The sequence below is a fragment of the Scatophagus argus genome, chromosome 7 (assembly GCF_020382885.2).
Source record: "Scatophagus argus isolate fScaArg1 chromosome 7, fScaArg1.pri, whole genome shotgun sequence".
Taxonomy (NCBI): domain Eukaryota; kingdom Metazoa; phylum Chordata; class Actinopteri; family Scatophagidae; genus Scatophagus; species Scatophagus argus.
Window position 1 is genome coordinate 13,147,441 of NC_058499.1, and position 22,722 is coordinate 13,170,162.

General features: G+C 41.8%; 3 protein-coding genes across 3 annotated transcripts; 1 reads left to right on the top strand and 2 right to left on the bottom strand.

Moving 5' to 3' along the window:
* The first annotated feature begins 834 nt into the window (after window positions 1-834).
* lmf2a (lipase maturation factor 2a) lies at window positions 835-6,915 on the top strand. The gene is made up of 14 exons (XM_046394513.1): window positions 835-1,049; window positions 1,949-2,202; window positions 2,299-2,327; window positions 2,602-2,795; window positions 2,939-3,117; window positions 3,360-3,498; window positions 3,830-3,958; window positions 4,048-4,153; window positions 4,295-4,391; window positions 4,561-4,743; window positions 4,881-5,049; window positions 5,421-5,532; window positions 5,723-5,831; window positions 5,949-6,915. The coding sequence occupies exons 1-14, from the start codon at window positions 956-958 to the stop codon at window positions 6,357-6,359; spliced, it is 2,205 nt and encodes a 734-aa protein (XP_046250469.1). The 5' UTR covers window positions 835-955; the 3' UTR covers window positions 6,360-6,915.
* On the bottom strand, window positions 6,865-10,639 carry miox (myo-inositol oxygenase). Its single transcript, XM_046394515.1, has 11 exons — window positions 10,481-10,639; window positions 10,283-10,363; window positions 9,455-9,535; window positions 8,918-9,080; window positions 8,770-8,837; window positions 8,424-8,533; window positions 7,857-7,924; window positions 7,652-7,701; window positions 7,383-7,495; window positions 7,113-7,301; window positions 6,865-7,043 (listed from the first exon to the last, which is right to left on the bottom strand). Exons 1-10 carry the CDS (start codon window positions 10,496-10,498, stop codon window positions 7,193-7,195), a joined length of 861 nt encoding a protein of 286 aa, XP_046250471.1. The 5' UTR covers window positions 10,499-10,639; the 3' UTR covers window positions 6,865-7,043; window positions 7,113-7,192.
* Window positions 10,640-12,736: 2,097 nt separating this feature from the next.
* adm2b (adrenomedullin 2b) lies at window positions 12,737-20,964 on the bottom strand. Its single transcript, XM_046394516.1, has 2 exons — window positions 20,525-20,964; window positions 12,737-14,417 (listed from the first exon to the last, which is right to left on the bottom strand). The coding sequence occupies exons 1-2, from the start codon at window positions 20,626-20,628 to the stop codon at window positions 14,015-14,017; spliced, it is 507 nt and encodes a 168-aa protein (XP_046250472.1). The 5' UTR covers window positions 20,629-20,964; the 3' UTR covers window positions 12,737-14,014.
* Between the last annotated feature and the right edge of the window lie 1,758 nt (window positions 20,965-22,722).

Genomic DNA, 22,722 nt, shown 5'->3' on the forward strand with positions numbered 1-22,722 from the left:
GAATCAGAATTACTTTATTTATCCCTGAGGGGAATTTTTTTTAATAGACGGGAATAAATTGGAAATTGATATGATATTGAAGACCCACTGTCAGGGGTAGAGAAAGTATTCAAATACTTTTTTCCTTAAGTGAAGGTACTAATACCACATTGTAAAAACACTTGTAAAAGTCCTGTAATGTATAACTGAAATACATGTAAAATATGTAAAAGTTTTGAAATCTCAGGGAAAACTATGTAACTATAATCTGAAAAATGTAAAGTACTCACAGTGAGTGTTATACTATTGTGTATTGTAGTTGACTGGGGTGTTTTATATTTTGTTTATATATTTTGTAGAGAACTAAATTCTGATTTGTTCCTCCGTTAACTGATTGGTTTGTAAAAATTCTGAAAATAATGGCTAATGCTGTCACAATTACTCTGCTCTCAAAGTAACACAATGCATGTCTTCTTGTGACACCAATAGCAACAAATTATTAAAACCACATTTTTAATAATGAAAAGCAGTAAAACAAAAACATTTCTAAAACAAAAAAAGAAAAAGTAAATTTGACTTGATTTTGATTTGAATTTGATTTCACAAAGCTCAGGACAAAGTGCCTCATATTGAATTTAAAGCTGGAATATTTAAGTAAAATACCTCACACATATGTGATACAGTTAAGACTGGACTGGTAAAGAGTAGTTACCAGGAACAATTAAAATATACTGAAGACCATAACCATTTACCATTCATTCACCACACTGGTTTCATCCGATGCTACGTGAATGCAGCATGCCGGTCGAACGAACTGCAGCGACATCTCGAGGCCGTTTGGGTGAACTCGTCCACTGCTCACCAATACGTGTCCGTCGGCTACGTGAAATCCCGCTCCCCGCTTCCCGTTTTGCCACGGGAGCAGGCGGCGGAGCTTCAGTAGTGAAAGCAGCGGCTGTCTCCGCTCAGCTCAGACATGGGGGAAATCATCCTGCCGAGGCGCATGTTTCTGTGGTGCATGGCGGTCATTTATCTGACTGCTTTTGTTTCCCTCTATGTGCAGATACCAGGTGAGACTCACAACTTTGCTGCCTGTGTGGACGCTAGCTCGCGTCAGTGTTACAAGTTAGCTTGTTAGCCGAGGACTTGGCGCTCCGTCTTGCTGTGATTTTCATGCTGCGATGTGAGGTGCACAACCGCCTGGAAGTTTCCTGAAGGCGTCCCCGCTCCCAGCTAGCTCGACTAGGTAGCAGCTGCCGAGAGCGACCCAGCCAGTTTTGAATATGCACACTCGATTGGGGTGTATTGTACTACTGTTCAAACAAAACCTTCTTTAATCAGTTAAGGACGCTTTTTTAGTGGACCAGCAAAAGTCCACAAAACGTCGCCCACGCCCATGTGTTTGGTCACTTTCCCGTGCATGGTTTCCCGCAATGCATTTTCCATTCATTTAAAAGCCACTCCTAAAATGTATTGACAAAAAAGTCATTTTTCAACTTGTAAACAGTAACTGCCAGTGACCGAATTGATTCCAGAGTATGGTAATTAAAATACGAATACAGCAACTAGATCAAACTGTATGTTTTTGTCTTCCCATGTGTTGCACACGCTTCAAAATAAATATTGACATGCATTTATAATGCCTGTTAACTACAGGCATTAATCCTGGCGACACTCTGTAGCAGACAGATGAAGACAGGTGGAGAAACGTAACAAATGCACATGCTTTGAGGTGTATGGAAATTATGTGACGCATAAGTCGTGGTCTTCACGGTCACCAGGTCCCATGGTGCTCACCATCAACACATCCAGACACCAGTTATGATTTGGAAGGATCTTGGAAGGCCTTCACCCCTCTTGTAGAGTTAGTTGGAGAATGGATGCCTAAGAGTGCTAAATCTGCTCTGGCGCCTCACTGAGACACTTAATGGTGACTGAAATTATTTCTTCTGTTTATGTGTATTTGTAGGTCTCTATGGTAATGAGGGGCTGCTGCCTGCTCGTCAGCAGCTGCGGTACAGCGGTAAACCTCTCATCGATCAGCTGCTGTCCTCTCCCACCCTGCTGTGGCTGGGACCGAAGCTCGGCTTGGACACGCACACGGCTATGGAGCTGCTGTGTCTTACAGGGGCGGCGCTGAGCCTCACCGCCGTGCTGGTGGAGGCTTTCCGAGACAGCGTGGTGTTTTTCTGCCTCTGGGCCTTGTACCTGTCCATGTACCAGGTGAGTTTACAGGATCTGCTGCGCCTGCTTTTCTTTCACAGCTTGCTGTTGTATTGTCCCTTGTCTCACTGTTTGTTGTTGTTGTTGTTGTTGCAGGTGGGCCAAGTATTTCTCTACTTCCAGTGGTGAGTGATGATTTGTGCACTTGTGGATCTTTTTTTTTGGTGATTAATACAGTAGTGTTATAAATAGCAGCTGATTAGAGGATCCCAAGAGAGTTTTGGCAGTTTGCTGATAGGATTATGTCATCTTCTGACCACTGTTTGTAACTTTGTAGTAATGTTCGCCTCCGCTGCTGTGCCACAAAGCTGTACACGTCATTATGTAGAGCAACAACCCTGGCTCCCTTTTATGTGCCACTCGTTCCATCTGTTGCATTTTCTACTCACTGCTGTCCAGGGACAACTTGCTTCTGGAGACCGGGTTCCTCTGCATCCTTGTAGCTCCACTGACATTGATCAGAGGGTCCAGAGGGGTCAGGGAGCACGATCGAGTGACCTTCTGGTTGATCCGCTGGTTGCTCTTCAGGCTCATGTTTGCCTCTGGTGTGGTGAAACTCACTTCACGTTGTCCAACATGGTGGGGCCTTACCGGTGCGTATCAGTGTTTTTGTGTCCTTGGCCTGTACATTTGATGACAATCTCAGTGACACAATAGATTTCCTCTGTTTTTCTTTTTTTTGGTCTTTTTTTAAAAAAAATTTGATTAATATTCTTCTGCGCTGTGTGTCGAACAGCTCTGACATACCACTATGAGACTCAGTGTATTCCCACCCCGCTGGCCTGGTTTGCCCACCAGTTGCCAGTGTGGTGGCAGAAACTGAGTGTGGCTGGGACCTTCGTCATAGAAATCGCTGCAGCCCCGCTTTTCTTCAGCCCCCTCCGCAGACTCCGACTTGGAGCTTTTTACTTGCAGGTGGGTAAGACTGTGTTTGCTCAGTAACTGGGTTGTGTCAACTTTGAATTGTAGTAATTTCAGTTTTAGGGAGTAACGTTTTTTTGGTGGAGGATTAATTTCAAGATCTGTAATTAGTAGAGATTTACCTGTAAAGCATTGTGCTTGATGAATCGTAAAATCGTTCAGCTCTCTGAAATATCTGCCTGGTTTTGTGCGACAGAAGAAATCGTCGGTTAACGTTGGGTTTATTTCTCGTGTAGGTGCTGCTTCAAGTGTTCATCATTTTGAGTGGCAACTACAATTTCTTCAACCTGCTGACTTTGACCCTCTGTCTGTCGCTTCTGGATGACCAGCATGTACGCTTCTGGCTACGCAAGGCAGACAGCGTCAGCAGCAAAGGTATGATAACGTAACGGCCATTCCCATATGCAGGCTGGCCAAAGGAAAAGTCAGTATCACTTCTGTCATTTCTTCAAGTTCAGGAAGTGCTTAAATATTAACTGATTTTGCCAAACTACAGCAGTGTTTTTTTCACAGACGACAACAACGCTGTGATTGCTGTCAGCATGTTAAACCTCCACCTCCATCGCCTGCAAAAACTCACTGTGAATTGAAAAACTGAAACTTGAATGCTTACTGATACTTGCAGATCACACACTCACACTCTCTCTCTCTCTCTCTCTCTCTCTCTCTCTCTCTCTCTCTCTCTCTCTCTCTTTGCTCTGGTCAGACTCTAAGCTGTGGTCATGGCTGTGTTACCTGCTGGAACTGGCAGTCTGGGCACTCATGATCTTTGGAGCAATTGTGTGCTTTGACCTGCAGCTGGATACAACGAAGAGCAGCATCTCCTCCAGGACAGGTCTGTGTGTGTGTCTGTGTGTGTGCAAATACATGAATGTGAATTACGGTTGCATTTTCCATGTTTGGTTTACATTTCTGTCCTTGCAGCATTCACATACCACCAGTTTAACCAGTTTCTGAAGAGTGTCACTATCCCCTGTGTCTGGATTGGCGTCCTCTCTCTCACCTGGGAGATGGTCACATCCATGTTCAGGTAGGACTCTCCCTGTGTGTGTCAGTACTTGATTATGTGGTTCTGTATTGCATGCTAGTGAGGTACCTTCTTGTCAAACAGCTGTTAGTGTGCAGTAGAGGTACAAAACAACTTATCGAATGTGTGTGTTTTGTTTTGTAGGTGTGCATGTGTCTCTGGGTTCCTGAAAAGGTTTTGTGGAACAGTCCAGTGGACTGTGTTTGGTGCTGCTGCCGCTGCTATGTTCACTGTTAGTCTGGTGGGTGCTCATGGAAGTGCAGTAATGATTGAACTTGTTGCTGTTCTTCTATCGGTGTTGCCGTCCCCGCCCCTTTGTCCAATGCAGTCACCTCTCATTGCTAATATAGCCACAAATTCAGCAGAATATTTTCTCATGTCTCCACTTTCTGACTGCTCTTCTGTTCCAGGTGCCATTCACCTACATCGAGTATGACTCTAATGCCAGGTTATGGCCGGGAGTGCGTCAGGCTTACGAGGTGGTGGATCGCTACCAGCTGGTCAACTCGTACGGCCTGTTCAGAAGGATGACCGGGGTCAGCGGGCGGCCAGAGGTTGTCATCGAGGGGAGCAACGATGGAGTGTCGTGGACTGTGAGAGAAATTTATCATGATTTACACAGGATGTAAATATGGCTGTTCACGATAACAAAGCAGCAGTAAAGATTTCAATTGCTTTATCGGATATTCCATGTTTCTTTTCTTTGCGTGTGTTTCTTTCTTTCTTGTAGGAGATTGAGTTCATGTACAAGCCGGGAAATCTAAGTGCACCTCCTTCGGTGGTGACACCTCACCAGCCCAGGTTGGACTGGCAAATGTGGTTTGCTGCCCTGGGGACTCACACACAGGCTCCGTGGTTCACCAGCCTCATGTACAGACTGCTGCAGGGCAAAAGAGACGGTATGAAATGTTTTTATTGATATACTCTATAAGCAGGCTTTGTTTTTTGTCAGTGTCGGCTTATTGATGAAGTCACCTCAGACGTCACTAACTGGGTGGTGATAAGAAGTGAATCACACACAATGTCTGGTTGGGAACATGTGGGATAGCTTTTTCTCATGTGTAGACTTCGATAATGTTGACACTGCTGTGCTGTTTTTGCTTTAATGAGTGATGAAAACTATAAAAGTTCAGATTAATTCTTCATTTTTTCCATGGTAAATTTACAGGATTAATGTGTTAGTCGTGAGACACAACCTCGTTACACCCTGTGACCAGTTACAGCTACAGCACAGTACAGATGTGTGTAAGCTTTGCTTCATGTTTTGCAGTGGTAGAGTTGATCCAGACAGATGTGACTAAGTATCCGTTCCACCAGCAGCCTCCTGCCTACCTCCGAGCTCACCGCTACAGATACTGGTTTACAGAACCCAAGGCTGACGGGTCAGTGCGTTCTCACTCTCCCGTAATGTTGCGTTTGCATGCTTTTGAAGAAGTAAATCTCATAACACTCGGCTTTGAGGTAACGTTCATGTGATTGAATGTGCAATTCAAACTCAATTTTAATTATCTCAGCTGCTTTTGTTTGTGCAAACAACGCAATATTTACTTTTTGTCTTGTGTTTATCGGCAGTTCTTACCCACAGCGCTGGTGGAGGAGGGTCTACGATGTAGAGTTCTATCCCACAGTGCACCTGGGCAACACCTTCCTGGAGAGTATGCTCAAACAGTATGGACTCAAGGTTAATTTATTTTAAGATGTTTTCTGCGTTTCCCTTTTTGCCATAAAGCTTTCATTGGAAACAAGAAACTTTAAGTCACTACTGTCTTGTGCTGATTGATATTCATCTTGTGTGTAGGACAAATTGCCCCAACGTCGAATATCCAACACCGCAGTTGCCCAGGCAGTCAGGTGGGTGCGCTCTCAGGTCAGAGGTGTTCCTGCCCCTACGCTAATCTGGACCCTCCTCCTCTGCAGCACCACCATCTGTCTGCTCCAGGGATTGCGTAACAGGAATAAAAACATGACTGTGAGCGAACACAGAGAAAATGTACCTGACTGCTCTTCAGACCGTTGTGGCAAGTCAAACAAACAGCAGACAGCAGAGGAAGAGGAAGAGGAAGAAGACAGAGACGGCAGCGAAGATGAGGCGGAGGAAGGCGAAGGAGAAGAGAAAGATGCCATTGGTGATGGCGAAGAGGATGAGTCACAAGAGGAGGAAGAAGACAGGAAAGGAAAAGATGAGATTGTCCGAAAGGGGAAGCTTTGAAAATCAATGAGGTTATCAGGGAGTAGGTTGTTTTCACCACCTGCCTTCATAAAATGTTATCAAAACGACCAAAGAAGTTCTTCTGTGTATATTGAGTTTATTTGCCTTCTCTCGCCTTCACCCAGCTGCAGCACACGCTGTCCCTGCATCAGCTGTCTAAATCAGAAACCACTTGCTTAGTTCATCGCACCTTACCAGGTGTCTCTCCAGGTTTTAAAACCTCCCTGGTTGGTTTGGTGACGTCACGCTGAACATTCAAAGATCAGTCACGTGGAAAGTAGAGCGAAAATTGGTTGTGTTTTCACCCATCAAGAGTGTGCGTGTGTGTTGTTCATGATGCTCTTTGTCTCCTGTTTGTGGTGTGCCTTTCTGCACTTTTATTTTTGTTACTGTGGTCTATTGCTGTATGTACAGATCTAAAACAACTCTGCACTTTTTCCATTTTCCACAAATGTGTCTTTCGTTTCTGTCAGTGTTAGAAGAAATGAAACATCACACAAATAAATGTAGTACTTTTAAAATTTTTTATAACATTAAAATGCAACAAAATTTAAAATGCTTCAGGATTTTTTTTTGTTTGTTTTTGTTTTTTGATTTGCAAACGTGACAACCATCTAATAATAACATGTCAGTACACAAGATAAAATACAGTTCCTCAGGTTACACTGTAAGTCATTTTAAACTTGATAGAAACAGTCAATGATAGTAATATGTATGTAGAAGAGGTGCTAAATCCAGCTTTAGTGATACTATAAAGCGACCACATGAGAAATCATTCAGTTATTCAGCATGTAATCATCCTCTGATTCCTCTGTGCCAAAGTGTTGTCTGCGTCACCATTTCAGTATTCCGGGACAGTATTTGTCGATCAGAGACTGGTAGTACGCTTTCAACTTGTCGACGTCAGGCAGATCTTTGGTCTTTGTGTACAGGTCGAATTTGCTGCGAAAAGGATGGGAGATGCAGCTTCAGCTCAAACCAGCCAGTAGCAATGATGTGCATATGAGAGACGAACATGCTCACTTGAACTCTCGGACCCAGGACAGCATGCGCAGGTCTTTGTCACTGCACAGATGCGTGTAGTCTCCGTGGGAGTGCCAGGGGTAGAATGAATGGAAGCGAATCATGTACAGCCCCTGAAGAGAGAGAAAAAGAGTACATTCATAGCCTGCAAACACTGCAGCTGAGGAAAGAACGCTTATAACAAATTAAACTCCCATTTGTGAGTCAACTGTGTAGTTAATTGCCCCAAACATGACTTAAACAGCCATTTCATGTAATAATTGACTCACCTCCTCTGGGATTGTGCAATTGTTGAACTTCATAACTCTGTAGAGATACTCTAAAGACAACAATGCAGGAGTTAACGTATCACAGATAAACAGGCACTTTTGATGGCAGTTTGTGTTTTGTTTATTTATTTTTCTTTTTACGTTTTAGTGGATGTTTGTGCGTGTGCAGCATTATGGCAGAGTTGTGTGGGTGAATGTCTCTCACCGTCATGACCCCAGGACATGTAGACATTGTCGAGCCCACAATTTGGTTCATAGATCCCATATTGAGAGCTACAAACAAGCAATAAAGCATGATGTAACAGGACAAACCCACAGTGCTATACAGTGGATGTTGAAAATTGTACTACTGAAATGAACAAGGATAGTAGAACCGACTACTTTTAATGTCATTGTATACAAATGTAAACATTTGATTTCATTTTGGCCCTTTTATTAAAACTAACAGATTGTGGTCTACAGACTTAGAGAGGATAATCTAGATGTTTTTCACATGAGGCACAAATATTCTGTTTATGTTGTGTAAGTGTTGCAAAAACATAAAACGTGAAATAAATTTCCTTTGGGTGAATGTGGTTTCAGCCCCCTCGTCTGTAATTTAAGTGAAACTTAAGTAATTGGTGCTGTGTTTCTGTGTGAATCCTTAAACTGGGATAGCAGCACTTTAGTGTCTTGCGACTGGTTGGCTAACTGTCACAGGTTTAACATTCAAAGTCGAGTCAAGCCTACCAGACTGTCATTCAGACTTCAATAATCTAATGAAAATACAAACTTGTAGCTGGGATTTTTGTCATCTGGGTTATCCAGGAAGGTGCTGTCTCTGAACACAATGGAGTTTTGAAACTTGCAGCCCACTGGGAAGGTGTCACCTACTACAGCCCACTGCAGAATGCACACACAGATCGCTGTTAGAATTCATGAGATCTCTCCATGTATACCATGCAATAGACATTCCTGTGAAGTTAGGAACATCTACTGCAGTGGAGATAGTCTCCAAGATAATCATAAAGTGACAAAGAGGACCAAATATGGGTCAAACAACACTGTCTGAGGTTGTTCAGGCATCCTGATGGGACTGTAATAGCAGCTGAGCAGCCTGAGTTGAACCTGTCTCCTACCTGGGGTTCATCCCAAAGTGCCATTATCTTCCCAACATCATGGATCAGACCCACCAACTGGAACCAGTCTGCAGAGAGACAGTGAATGGAGACATTTGCTAGACTTGTGTATGTACTTGTACACAGCCTCTGTGCGTATTTATTGTACCTTTGTCTGGGTGTGCCTGGCGAATTCCTTCAGCAGTCTGGAAGGCATGGAACGAGTTGGGGAAGTCCACATCAGGGTCTGACTCGTCCACCAGCTGGTCTAGAGACATGATGGCATCCATCATCCCCATCTGAGTGTGTGTGCAGCCGGTCCATTCAGAGTGCTGCAGGAAGGTGAGGGTCACAGCATGAGAGGGTTTCTTTAAACTTGATGGAAAAGCCTCTGAGATTTTAAAAATGTTCTCTGTTGAATTTTCATGGATAAAAACATCAGGTTTGTGTTCAGTTCATTTTGAAAATCAGCTCACGTCATGGAAAGCGTTTGCTTTATTTAAAGGAGGCCTGTCAGTCTGACAGGATCACAGGAAGACTGAAATTCACAAAATACAAAGAAAATACTGAATCAATCGTCAAGATTCAGTTTAATTTTATATTAGATATTGTTTTACAGTTTAATTTTATATTGGAAGTGCTTTATCCTCCCAGAATCTCAGTAAGTGACACTGAATTTCTGAGCACACACTTCTGGTTTGCCCACCTTTTGTTTTACAAAGCCCAACGTCTGGTTGGTGTGCATCAGCTTGTATGTGTTGAATACGCGCTCAATTAGACTGCCACTCTGAAACACACACATACACACACACACATGCAACACAACAATACATTTGCAGCATCTCAGCTTTATAAAACCCTATTGAGTAACTTCACATGTTCTGGGACCTCTACATTTCAAAGTATAAAATCCATGACACATCTGACATCCTTCTTTAACTCCTTCTCGGGGCAGTGCACTACACTTTTAACACCACTACACCACTACACAGAGCATGATGCAAGGTGAAAATTTCAGGTGTTTTAATAACGACAGAAGCAGGGTGATAGAAAGAAACAGGAGATGGAAATATTTGCATGTTTCAACTGGCAAAACTCAGTCACAATATTCTTACAGCACTACACACAACTCTGCCTCCTCACCCAGGTCTTCATCACATCTGAGGCTGATTAGAGGAAACAATAATAGATCACCTCCTGAGATGCATTGTTTCTGAGAAGCTCATTTATGTGCTATATTCAGTTGAAAGTAAGAGTCCTCTCTCCTGTGCAGATAATATACAGTTAACTTTCAGTCTCAGTCAGAGCCTTTAGGTCAGAGATGAGGCACATGTCCCTAAGCCTGAGTTCACAGTTTTCCCCATTTACAAACATTTATAAACGAGAAATTTACGATCCTTTCATTTCCTGTGTGGCCAATAGAGTTTTTCCTTAATTCTATTTCAAATAATTGGTGTATTTATCACTCCACTGGTCATAAATAAATGCAGTATTAATAAGTATCATCAGCTCGTAGGAGAGGTTTCGAGCTTACCTCAAAGTTCCTGTAGTCTTCCTTCTCTTTCGTTTCCTTCTTCTCCAAATTTGGCCGATATGCCAGAGATGGGTCTGGACCCTGCATTTTAAAAAACAGACAGCACAGACAACAATTTAACGTTTTACAAGTAGCCAAAACACATAAGTAAAAATAATAACTCTGAAAGGCCTCGACGTGCAGTGAAGCCACACGTACGATGCTGATGATCCTCATGACTGCCGGATGAAGTCTGTGTTGTGGCGTGTTGGTCCTCTGAAGCTGACTGAACACGCTCCTGCCTGTATATACTGTGCTGGTTTAAACTGTAATGCTTCTGACCTGAACTGTGGGTCACACTTTAACCAAATGTCTCTTGTGGGGGTACCCTGAGATGAACCTTGGCCTTGAGTACATGTGTGTTTTTGTCCATCCCAGGAAGAGTTTTTTCAATAATCAGCAGGTTACCTGTTTGGACTGATCTAGAATGACTCAGTAGTTCTTTGTTTCACAATTAAGTTAAATATTATATTTTTTAAAAAAGCACATTTACACAGATTTACACGTCTGTTTTTGTTTTGTTTGGTTTTTAAATATATGAGACATATAAGAGAAGATTATATATAAGAAAAACAAAACAACATAAACTTTCCTGGATATATTTTCATTTCCTGGTATTGGCCACATAAAACACAGAACAGACTCTGACAGGTCAGAATCAAATGTGCCGGTTTGTTTTGGCATTTACCGCAATGAAATGCACAGGCCTCCAGACTGATTAGAAAATCTATTTTGTTTGTTGGACCAGAGGTGAAGGTCACCAAAGAGTTTAAATTTCAGCCTCAGACAGTGACCCAGTACTTGACTCCTTCCAAGCTTGCTTGATATCAGACTGAAATGTCAATTGGTTAGCATGTTACCATAAAATATATATAATCAAGAATCAGCCTTGTGGAGAGGGCCAATTCAAACGTCTGGATGCAGGTGAAGTCATAGCAGGCCACCAGGTGTCCCTGTCTCACACTTTGGACTGAGTAAGTGAGAGGAAGTTCTTCATAATATCTGCTTTAAAACACAGTAAAAGATGCTTATCAGCTTTGAATTTGACATGATATTTCATTGGTTGGTGCAGGATTTGAAAGAATGTTACTTTTGGCCAACAGCCCTACTTTCAGTGTCTCTCGGAGAGGTCAGTGCCCGGATTCAAACACAAATACAAATATGGGTCAAGTGTTTTTGCCTCGTTTTTCTGTCCTTTGCCTTTGTGAAATTGAAATTATACTGATGAACTTTCTCAACACTACGTTTTCTGTTTACTCTCACATCAGACAAAAGGTCCGAAGCTTTTCTACCAGTTATATTTTTGCTTAACTCGAGGATGTGTTTAAGAGTGATGGAGGTAAGGTCCAACCCTGAAATCTGATTGGCCACCTCAGAATCTGCCCCCAGAGCAGACTGGCTTCACTTGCTGACTGTGGTCAAATTAGATCTAAAGTAAAGCTGGTGTAGCAGACAAGTGTCAGTGTCAGCTGGGTCTGAAGTCTACAAGTTTGAAAATGTAATAAATGTGGACGTGTAGAGTTCATCAAAGCTCATCAAACCTCTGTAGCCTGCATCTCATCTCTGCTCGAGGCTGTCAGCTTGAGGCTAAATTAGATGCTCATAGAATAACAAACAAATCTCCCTTTTGGCAGTTGAGTTGCATTGAGGCTAATGAAAGCACCAGGTTTTAGGAAGGGAAGGAAGATGATTGTGCAGATTGAAAAAAAAAATATTCTGAGGTTCTGCTCCACAGATTTCAGTTCATTCATTGAAAACAAAGCCCAAAAATTAAAAAGAAAAAAAAGATCCATGTTTTTCTCTTGTTTCTGAGGTTTGCTTGTACAAGCGTTTAAAGTCTGATTCAAATCTCTTGGCCATTTCAGCCTAATGATGTGAGCTACCATTTCGTGAGGATGTGTATGTACTGTAAGGCTTCCTGTTCACAAAACTTAACGCTGCAGAACTTCTAGTCTTGTCTTGCTTTCGGGTCTTGACATTTAAACTTCAAATCCATTCATATTAAAGCTGGGCTGTAACCATGCATTCTTTGGGGGTGGGGGGTGGGTGACATGGTGACATGCATAATCATCGTGGGCATTAAAAAGGTCGTGCTCACCTCTGTTATTAGACAGATAAAACACACATGAAGGTTTGACTGGAGTTTTATTACACAACGATGCTATTACAAAACGAAAGTGTTAGAAGAAAGCAACACAGATGCTTGAAAGGACACTTGAGGAGGCTTTCACATGAACATGAAGATTTAGCGAAGGTGGACATTAACAGCAAAACACACTAATTTTAAGTTAAATAACACATTTTTGAAATTCAAGTCATACTGAATGTAAGAACAATAAAGTGCTTTCATGCATTCCTATGTAACATTTGATCTGAGCAACTACAGAGACTGGAGAGGTGCTGAGCTCACATAGGCATAAAGCTTCACATAACACTTTAATAATCAACATCTACTCTGATGTTTAATTTGAACATGCAAAAGGCAAAACATTATAAGGCCTTGGAAATGATTAAATCAATTGAAGGCTTAAAAACAGACTTGATAGTGACAAGAATCAAAACAATTTATCATAGATTTACAATTTGCAGGTAAAAAGCATTCAGCAGAAGTTGTCCTCTCTGGTTCACTTATTAAGAGGCAAAGTGTCTGTTAAGAAGCATGCAGACAGTTCATGGATTAGGGTTAGCGGTTATTTTGGCTAATTGTGTGCACGGTGGGGTTTTGGGTGAAGGGTTAACTGGGTTTGACTGGAGGTTATTTTTGGTTTCCGTCCACACTGAAGTAGAGCTACTGCCCAGGGAGACGACTGTACTTTTGAGAGGCCTGGTGGATTAGTTCTCAGCTCAGGTAAATTCAGATCAGCAGGATCATCACTGATGACGACAGTAGACAGTCAGACAGGCCACTTTGACAGAAGCTTTTTATTCATAGTGTCTAAGCGTTTGTTACTTTGTTACAGGTGCCAAATCACCTAGAACTCTAGTTTCACTGAGGCAAACTGGCAGTAAAGGGCAACAATGCTGTGCTCTTGAAGGGAATTCTGGGAAATTCTGCTTATAATAATGTTGTCCTCACTAGAATAAACTGCTTAGATCAGGAAACATGGTAACATCATTACGTCAGAGAAATTCTTCTTAGTGAAAGGATCAAACGAGCCAAATGTGTAGTCAGTTTATGTAAACTACTATTTGGATATAAAACCAAATGTGAGTACATCTTGAATATTGATGATAATAAGCTAAACCAGAAAGTTTACCTGCATACCAACACTCTTAGGGCACTGATACAGCCTGCAAAGCAAGGGTCGTGTGTTTGACTGGGCCAGCTAAGCTAGTGCTAAGCTAGCTATCACACTAATATACTTGCATGTTATCTTATACCACAATGACTTCACACTACTACATTTTAGCTGCTACATGCTCCACTGTGTTTGCCAGCTAGCAACTGTGTGTCTGTGTCCTGTTTGGTGGTGAGCAGCTAATGTGCGATGACTTTTTTCAGCCAATGTCGCCACATTCCAAGGACTCAGCTATTGATTTGATGAGTATAATGTTATTATTACAGACCAGAATGACAGTTAAAAACAATAAGGTGGTGGAAACCATAATGATCCTTTTACTACCAAGCGGCTGAGATGGGTAACTTGCCAACGTTTGTCGATAAAGGCGTCTCGCTAGATTCGAGCTGTGGTGTTAGCCGTAGCTGTGAGGACTGCGAGGGTTAATGGGGGATGAGTCTTCCCGCCCACTTTGTCCAATCAGCTGGTAGAGACGGTGGCTGAGGTTCTGAACCTGACAGGTGCCCAGGACACACCCCACCCTCATCAGATGTCCATGGCCTCTGCCGCCACCACTGTTGGCATGCCGACGACCTCGTGATCCACGCTGCCAGGCCAGCGGTTCCTGTACCACAGGTTGGTCAAACAACAAGTTGGACAACCTTTGTGGTGGCTCTTTGTAAAGCCGGGCCCTCCAGGTGATATGTCTGTCTCCCTGTGTGATGTGGTTGTAAATGGCAACCGGCAGGGCAGACGCAGCAGGCATGATGGTGGTGGACGAATACTTTGGGTATTTAGAAGATCTGGGTAAGTTCAACCTGTGATGCAGAGGAAGAGAGAAGTTGAGAGAAAAGGTTTAGATGTAGTGGAAAGGCAGCAGAACACACACCGCCTGTTCACATAGGATGACTGACAGTCATGAGTGTCGCCTGCTCGGGTTTCTGAGTGAAATTCAATCACTACTATGAAATGCCTGACTAGAAGTCAGGCTTGTGCTGCAGGAATGTCCACTTCATTCAATCTATGGTCTCTTTTTTTTTCTCAGGAAACGACATAGAGTGGTTTGAAAGAGAAAATGAGAAGGAAAGATAGAAGGAGAGATAAACAGAGGGTGGTGAGTCTTCTTCTGTAGCTGGCTTATCCAGCTGTACCTCTGTATCTGAAGGTGTGTGTGTGTGTGTGTGTGTGTGCGCGCCTGCCAGCTTGCATTTCACTTATGATCTGTTGCCTAATTGCTTATTTCAGGATAACTTATCTACAGATAGCTGGTGGTGCCCACCCAATCAGTACGTTTCGAACAATTCAAAAGCTAAACCAAAACATTTTATTGAAAGTCTGATCACATGATCTTTTGATCTCGTCTGAGGTTGACACATTACAGAAAACAGCTTTAAATTTGTGTGGCCACTGCAACATCATCTACTACAGTACAGTAACAGCTATTGATGGTTAATCACTTGTGTCAAACAGAGACCCACATTAATGACCAAAAACATTTCCAAGTTTTCTCTCTTTCACAGGGCATAGTGATGTTGTAGCTGACTCAGATATCCTGCAGTCACAGTAGATGAGTCCCACTGATGAGTTACCCATGACAAAAAAAAAAAAAAAAAAATATCAAATCATCCAAATGTCTGACACTCCTGTAGCTTGATCAGTTACTGGCTGTCTATTCAGAAACATTTGCAAAGGTTTAAACTTAAAGTACCATTTCATACATCAGTTCCAGTTCCCCAAACATTTTATAAACAATCAGAATTCAGTCAAATTCCTTGTCTGTATACACAAACTTGGCCAATAAAGCTGATTCTGATTCTGATTCTTGAACTGCCTCAGCACATCCAAAACAGCAAACAAGCAAAAGTTCTTTTAAAACCTTGAACTGAGTATCACTTACTCATCTCTTCACGTGAACCAGACCAACACAGTTAAAGAGTGACAAGCAGTTTCCTTCACATGTCTTTTAGTCAATAATTGAAATACAGAACAACAGTCTAAAATGCTCGCTAGTGACCCCCAAAGGTTGCTCCTCTTCCTGCACCTATCCGGTCCAAAGTGGTTAAAACCGACTGAGACAGCAATGAACTGACAACTGCCATCAGCTCCATGACCAACACAGCTAAAAAACAAATAATATTGACAGTTCATCAACAACAGTATCTGAGCTGACAAATCTTTAAAAAAAAAAGGATAGGGAGAAACAGGAACAGAGCAAGATAGTACAAAAAAAAAACAAAAAAAAACACAGTGCACAATCTAGATGGCAGTCAGAGGCTCCTGTGCCACCACTCCTCTGGAGTGTATTTGAAGTACTTTTCTTTCTCACCTCCCTCCTGTCTACCCTTACGTTTTTTCCACACATTTTGACAATACTGTCTTTCTTTTTCATTCATCCCTTATACTTACTCAGACGCTCAAGAGTTCAGCCTCTAGAGAGAGAGAGAGAGAGAGAGAGAGAGAGAGAGAGAGAGAGAGAGCGAGAGAGAGAGACTGTCTGTTTGGCCATGTGCCCAGTCAAAAATTATGCAATATTAAGTATAGATCATGTAAGGCAGCAGGAGACAAGGAGTACTTGGTACACTCCAGCTTTCACCTGTTGAAGAAGCTTGAAGCAATGTTAGCAAAAACTCAAACTAATGTTACTATTTTAAACTGATAATTCCATCCATTCATTTTATGTCGCTCACCCAGCTTGCATTGATCCATGCTGAATAGTAGTTAGAAACTGAAATTTGGACTGAATATTTTGATATATCATGATAAGTAATTCTAGGCCACATTGTCCCCAATCATTTCCCATTGTACATGGTACGAGCATTAAACAGGTATTAATTTGCATTTATATTGAATCAAAAAGGTCTTTCAAAGTAGTATAATAACTTTCTGCTTTCTCATGTTGATTTGATTTGCCAATACCTGGCAACCTTACCAACCACATGATGTCCAGCTGTCCCGCAAACGAAAAAATCATGTGTGTATACACCTATTTGTATGCACACACGCACACACACACACACACACAGCTCCATTCACAAATGTTGGCTATTCATGAGGTGCGAAACAAAGAATAATGTGAGAGTGACGGAGGGAGCCAGATAACGTTTGTGTTTGTTTGTTGTGAAAAAGTGGGCTAGAATACCTTATGATCTTTATCCTGTAAGTAATCCTGACTGGTATTCTGATCACTCTTCTGGCTGGACATCTTGGCCTCTCACTGCCAACACTGAAACACACACACACACACACACAAACATTCATTCACCCAGTCCCTGACCAACTTGCTGTGTTCTGTGTCACACTAGTGACTGCAAGCTTGTGACACAACTCTATTACCTTTGAACTGCTTTTAATTGATGCTGAATTGTGGCAGTTCTGGATGAAAGTCACATACACACACACACTCAGACACACACGGTGTTGGCTGGGACAGACATGTGCAAGTGACATGTGACTGCCTGGCAACAAATAAGATTTACCAACCCCAAACAATGCACATATCCAATATATGCAAACACTGACCTACAGTACAGTGCATGTTTTACATGTGCATACACAGGTGGGACTTTTCCACTGTGTTTATCTCCTACACACACACACACACACACACATACATGGTTAAAAGCCACCTGTGGTGAGGTTTCATACTCTGTGGTCTCTGGAGGCACTTGGCGAAGAGGTGCCTCCCAGTACCAGAAAATGTAGGCCACTGAACTGCTTGCCTGTGCAATGCAACCAATAGAGACAGAGCACAATTAAGTCCCAGTCACCTCAGAAGGGAAAATATTTCATTGCCCTTCACTGATTTTGCATTGCATGAAGGTGTCTCGTTTTCACCTCTGTGTGTTAGCGAGCAAAAGAAAAATGCCTAAATTCTTCTGTGTGGTGGAACACACCATCAACAGGGTAAAGGACTCTGAACTATTTTTATATAAGCTGTTGAACTGAAAAAAAAACAAACAAAAAAAAAACATAAACAAAAACAGAAGACAAATCTGGATGACGAATGGGAAAACTTTTTGTCAGTAAAAGTGTTCATTCTCAAAGTGTTATCTTATGATTGAAAAATATCATGTTTTCATGATGATATTGGTTTGTTGTAGAACTTCTCACATTATCTGTGACTTTGTTATACTATATAGACAAAAATATTGGGACATCTATTCAACACCCCCCCCCCCCCCCCCCCCAATTAACCGGCTGATGTTCCCTTGAGCAAGGCACTTAACCCCCCAATATGCTCCCTGGGCGCTTGATGCTGTCCACTGCTTCTGTGTGTGTTTCACTGCATGTAATTTGCCGGGTGCTGCATGTGTGTGTTCAACTAAGGATGGGTTAAATGCAGAAGATGAATTCAGTGTGTGTATGTAAAAATATATATACTGCCAATAAAGCTGATTCTTCTTCTTCTATTCATCTGTTGTTGAATTCAGGTGTGATATGGTGCTGTTCCCAAGACATTTTGCACAATGCTATGCTTCCAACTTTGTGGCAACAGTTTGGGGAAGGTCCTTTTCTATTCCAGCATGACTGTGCCCTGGCGCCCAAAGCAAAGTCCATAAAGACATGGTTGGATGAGTTTGGTGTGGAAGAACTTGTCTGGCCCACACAGAGCCCTGACCTCAACCTCATCCAACACCTTTGGGATGAACTGCAATGAAGACTGCGATCCAGGTCTTTCGTCCAACATCAGTGCCTGACATAGCAAATGCTCTACTGCATGAATGGGCAAAAATTCCCTCGATAACACTCTCAAAATCTTTTGAAAAATCTTCCCAGAAGAGTGGAGCCTGTTATACCTGCAAAGCTGTCTGTGTATTTAGAATGCAATGTCACTAAAGTCCCTGTTGATGTAATGGTCAGACATCTCAATACTTTTGTCTATGTAGTGTATTTTGATTGTAGCTTCATAAGAAGTCTTTGTGTTTTAGGAATTTCTGGAGCTTATTTGTATGACGTTGGTTGTGAGACCTAATAATGAATGTGGTGTTGTCAGGCTATTTTGTTTTGTTTATATATTGCAAGCAGTATAACGCAAGTGGCTTTGTGATCCTCTGTACTTTTCTTTCTGCACTTTCACTTGGGACCTCTGTTTCACATGATATTTTCTCTCTCTCTTCCTGTGTGTGTGTGTGTGTGTTGTACAGTAGTCCAGGCTGTGAGCCTGTGGAGAGTCTGAGAGCAAAAGGAGCTTCTCCAACATTCCTCGCAAGTTAAAACACAGCATGGGGTTCTCCACAGAAGAACTGCACACACACACACATGCACACACACTCCTCAAAACAACTTTGCGCAGAGCAAACGTTTTGTCCCTATCAGATCCCCACTGTTTCATTAACAGCCTATTGTTACTGGGTCTATTCATTATTTTCTCCTCCTCCTTTTCTCTCTCTTTTCTAAATTACAACAGGATATATTTTTTTTGTCTCTCTTCCTCTATTTCTTTGAGGCATTTTGTTAAGTGCCAGTGGCAGTATTACGTTACATCCATCAGTGTTGGATCACACTGAAATCCTCTCTACTCTCTCCCTCATTAGCCTGGGACTTTTTGTTGACACCTTCTGTGCCCTAATCTACTAAATTACAGAGCTCTTGTTTCTTAAATAAAACTTAAATCCTAACAAATAAGAAGATAATACTCTATGACATGGATGCAGAGACTAATAAATAATATGCTAATGGATTGTTATTGCCCTGTACTTGTGGAAGCTGTATTCACACTAATATGGGATTAAAGTGTTACAAAAACTATGAATTAGAGAGAAATCCCTGTTATATAAGACTCAAAGACTTCTCTCTCACACACAAAACATGAAATGCTAAGCCACAGTAAAAAGTCTTGTACTACCACTCTTGGAAAATAAACCGATGATGCTGCATGTGTTTTCATGTGACAGTTATGGAAATCTGGTAATACGCCGGCAGCACTCAGTCACAAGATGCCCTCACATCCACAATCATTGCGATCTACAAGCTGCTGTCTGTGGAATGTGTCATTGTGGTCTACCTTACTCTTTGCTGCTTGGCCCCTCGGTATGTACATGTATCCCTGTCCCAAATCCCACTAAATCACCCTCACCTCTGTCTCACCTCCTGCTGCTGAGAGGAATTACCTCATTTTGCTGCTGGGCCTTTTTCCCACATTAATGAATGCCAGAAGGCTAGAAACATCCGTTTAATGTTCTCCAAATGCTGCCCAGTGCTGCAACTTATCATTATTTGCATTACTGATGGAGCTGTTTATTAGTTTTTTGATTGATTGATTGAGAAGTTCCCACAGGCCAAGGTGACATCTTCAGACTTCTTGTTTAGGTCCACCAAAAGTCACAAAGTCAAAACCCAAAACAGAGAAATGCAAAAAATCATCACATTGGAGAAGCCAAAAAAATGTTTTATGTCTTTACTTGGTAAAAGACTTAAACAAATAATCAATGATTAAAATGTTGAATGATGTTGAATGTTAAAATAAACTTATTTCACTTTATTAGCATACATGTAATAATATTACCAAATTTATTTAATTACAAATAATAATATAATATAATATAAAGCATATTGCAGGACCTACAACAGCACAGTAGTATTGTATATGAAGCTATTGCTCACTATTAGTTGTCATCCTGTAGATTTATCAAGTCCTGAATGGATAAAAAAATATCTCCATTTTATGTTGGGGCTATTTTTCCTTTCTAGAATTTGACAAACTGCTTGTGTACAAAAATATTTCCTAAAGACAGAAGCATTTCCGTTTACTTTCTATTTCACTTCACAGAAATATTTCTATTTCACTCCCTCAGTCACGCTTTGCCAAAGCGAGAAAGCAAAATATTTGAAACAAAGTTTTTGGACCAAAACTCAAGTCACCTTCAGCGGAGAAGAGCATCTACTCTTGGGTGTGTGAATGTGGAGTGGGGCGGTAGTGGACTACCTGTGTCTGTGGGTCAGGCTCTGCACCGTCACAGCGCGGGACTGGATCTCCAGAGGCAGGAATACGAGCACCAGGCACAGCCAAGCCGGCAGCAGCGCACACATGGCGGCGTAGTGTAGACACGCTGCCCGGAGAGGGTAAGGCGGATCTCAGACGACCAAAATCTTATAAAAATATTTGTATGTTTTAAATACGTTAAAAGAAATAAAATAAAATTACAACTCTTTCGATGGTGACAAATTTAAAGTTATTTCTTAGAACTAAATTGTCCGATATAGACGAGTGACCTTGACAGCATCATCAGTCTTGTTTGCTGCATCCTCTCTGCACGATGGCCTTTAAAAGCATGTTTAAAAACCCGCGTAAAGACGGAGTGAACACTCACTTTGGGAGCAACCTGTCCTGAGCTCTCTCACTTATAAAGCCTGATCGAGGGAGGAGGACGAAGAGGAGGAGGGAGGAGGAAGAAGGCTTATTGTCTGTCTTACTCAACAACCTAACCCCTAATGAAAGCACAACCTAATTAAACCTTAAGAGCCTCTCATATAGTTTTGGTTATGGAGGTAAAGTACGTTTGCCATGCTTGCTGTTTTGGATGTTATTTTTAAAACGTGACCTTATAGGTGTTGTCATATAGATTCTGTTATTGAATTTAATTTATTGTGTTATTTTGAATTTCATCGTACACGGTGGACTTATTTTGGCCAGAGTGAGCTTGAACCAGGTTTACAATGAAAGCCTGCAAACCTTGAAGTGTGAGTGTGATTATTTGAAGATTGACTGAATAAATACAATTATCCACCAATAATTAGCTCACAGTAAAACTCCTCATAGGAGATCAGTGAAGGGGCCTTGCCATACAGCTCCTGTTTTTTTTTTCCTCAATAACCAATATGGAAATCACATGTTGTATCTGACCCGTATGTACAGTAAAAGCTTTGTTGGTCTGGATTTATGGCCATTTGCCCTTTTTAAAAGCTAAGCCTGTGGTGAAGCATCGGTTCTTATGACGTTGGTGAATTTAATTGCTAAAAAACTGGCATTTATCTTTACAACTGCACCAAGATTCAATCACAATAAAACAAAAATGGCAAAAATTGGGTAATGGAAGTAATGGAAAAAAAACAACACTTTTTAGGGATATGTCTTGTCTCTCTACTCTTACTCCAGAGGCCTCTAAATATTCTAATTAAGTTGCTTGAAATACTCGCGGCCCATTGAAATTTAACCTATGACGGGTTGTGAGTTGACTTTGCTTGAGAATCACATGACATAAAGGTTGGGAATCAGAACTTTAACTGGACCAACAAGATCCTGGTGCATACTTCTTGCTGTGGAAAAAATATGTTATATCAGATGTAAAAGTTTGCGTGTGCAGAAGAGGTGCAGATGTGTCGCCGGGGTCAGGCCAGCCAGCTGGCTACTACAGTCATGTTATCCCCCCAAACGCCTGTAGGAGGAAGCCTACAGAGAGGTCCCACGTCGTTGCAGGGATCCTGTTCTTCTCATTTTCCTCGTATAGCCTAACGAAATGTATTCTATTCTGTGAAGGAGGACACAGATGAGAAGCTCAGAGTCTGAACCTGATTAAAAGAACGCTCTGTATGTGGAGGTGGCTTCAGGCCTTAATTAAAGAGCCGAGTGTGTGTGTCTGTGACTCAGCAGTTTGAAGTATTACCTTCTAAGCTCAGTTTCCAACACTGTGAGCTTCAACTCATTCCAGCATGTGCATTAACACATCTCCTGTCTATCTTAAGAACAAACCTGTGTGTATACGTGAGTGTGTGTGTGTGTGTGTGTCCACACTATCCAGACTCATGCCCTTCTCTCTCTGATCTCTTAGCAGGCAAAGATGCTTTGGGTCTCAGTGGAAAGTAGGGGAGTTTCAGATTTAGTCTTAACTTTGACAAACCTGCTGGATTCCACGGGCTGAAATCACAGTGGAAATCAGATGTTTGACCACTTTCATAATCAGCAAGTCTTATCAGCTGCCAGATTTAAGTTGAGTTTTTGGACGTGGGAGTCGCTCGAATAAAAGGGTCTGTCGCTGTGTTAAAAGCAGGAGGTTTGTTTACTCTCAGGTTCAGTGAGTGCAGCAGACTGGTCGAGAGAGGTGGCAGTGAGCTGCAGAGACGAAACAGATATGTTTTCACTGGAGCGCACTTTGCATGGCATTTACATTTACACTGGACTTAAAA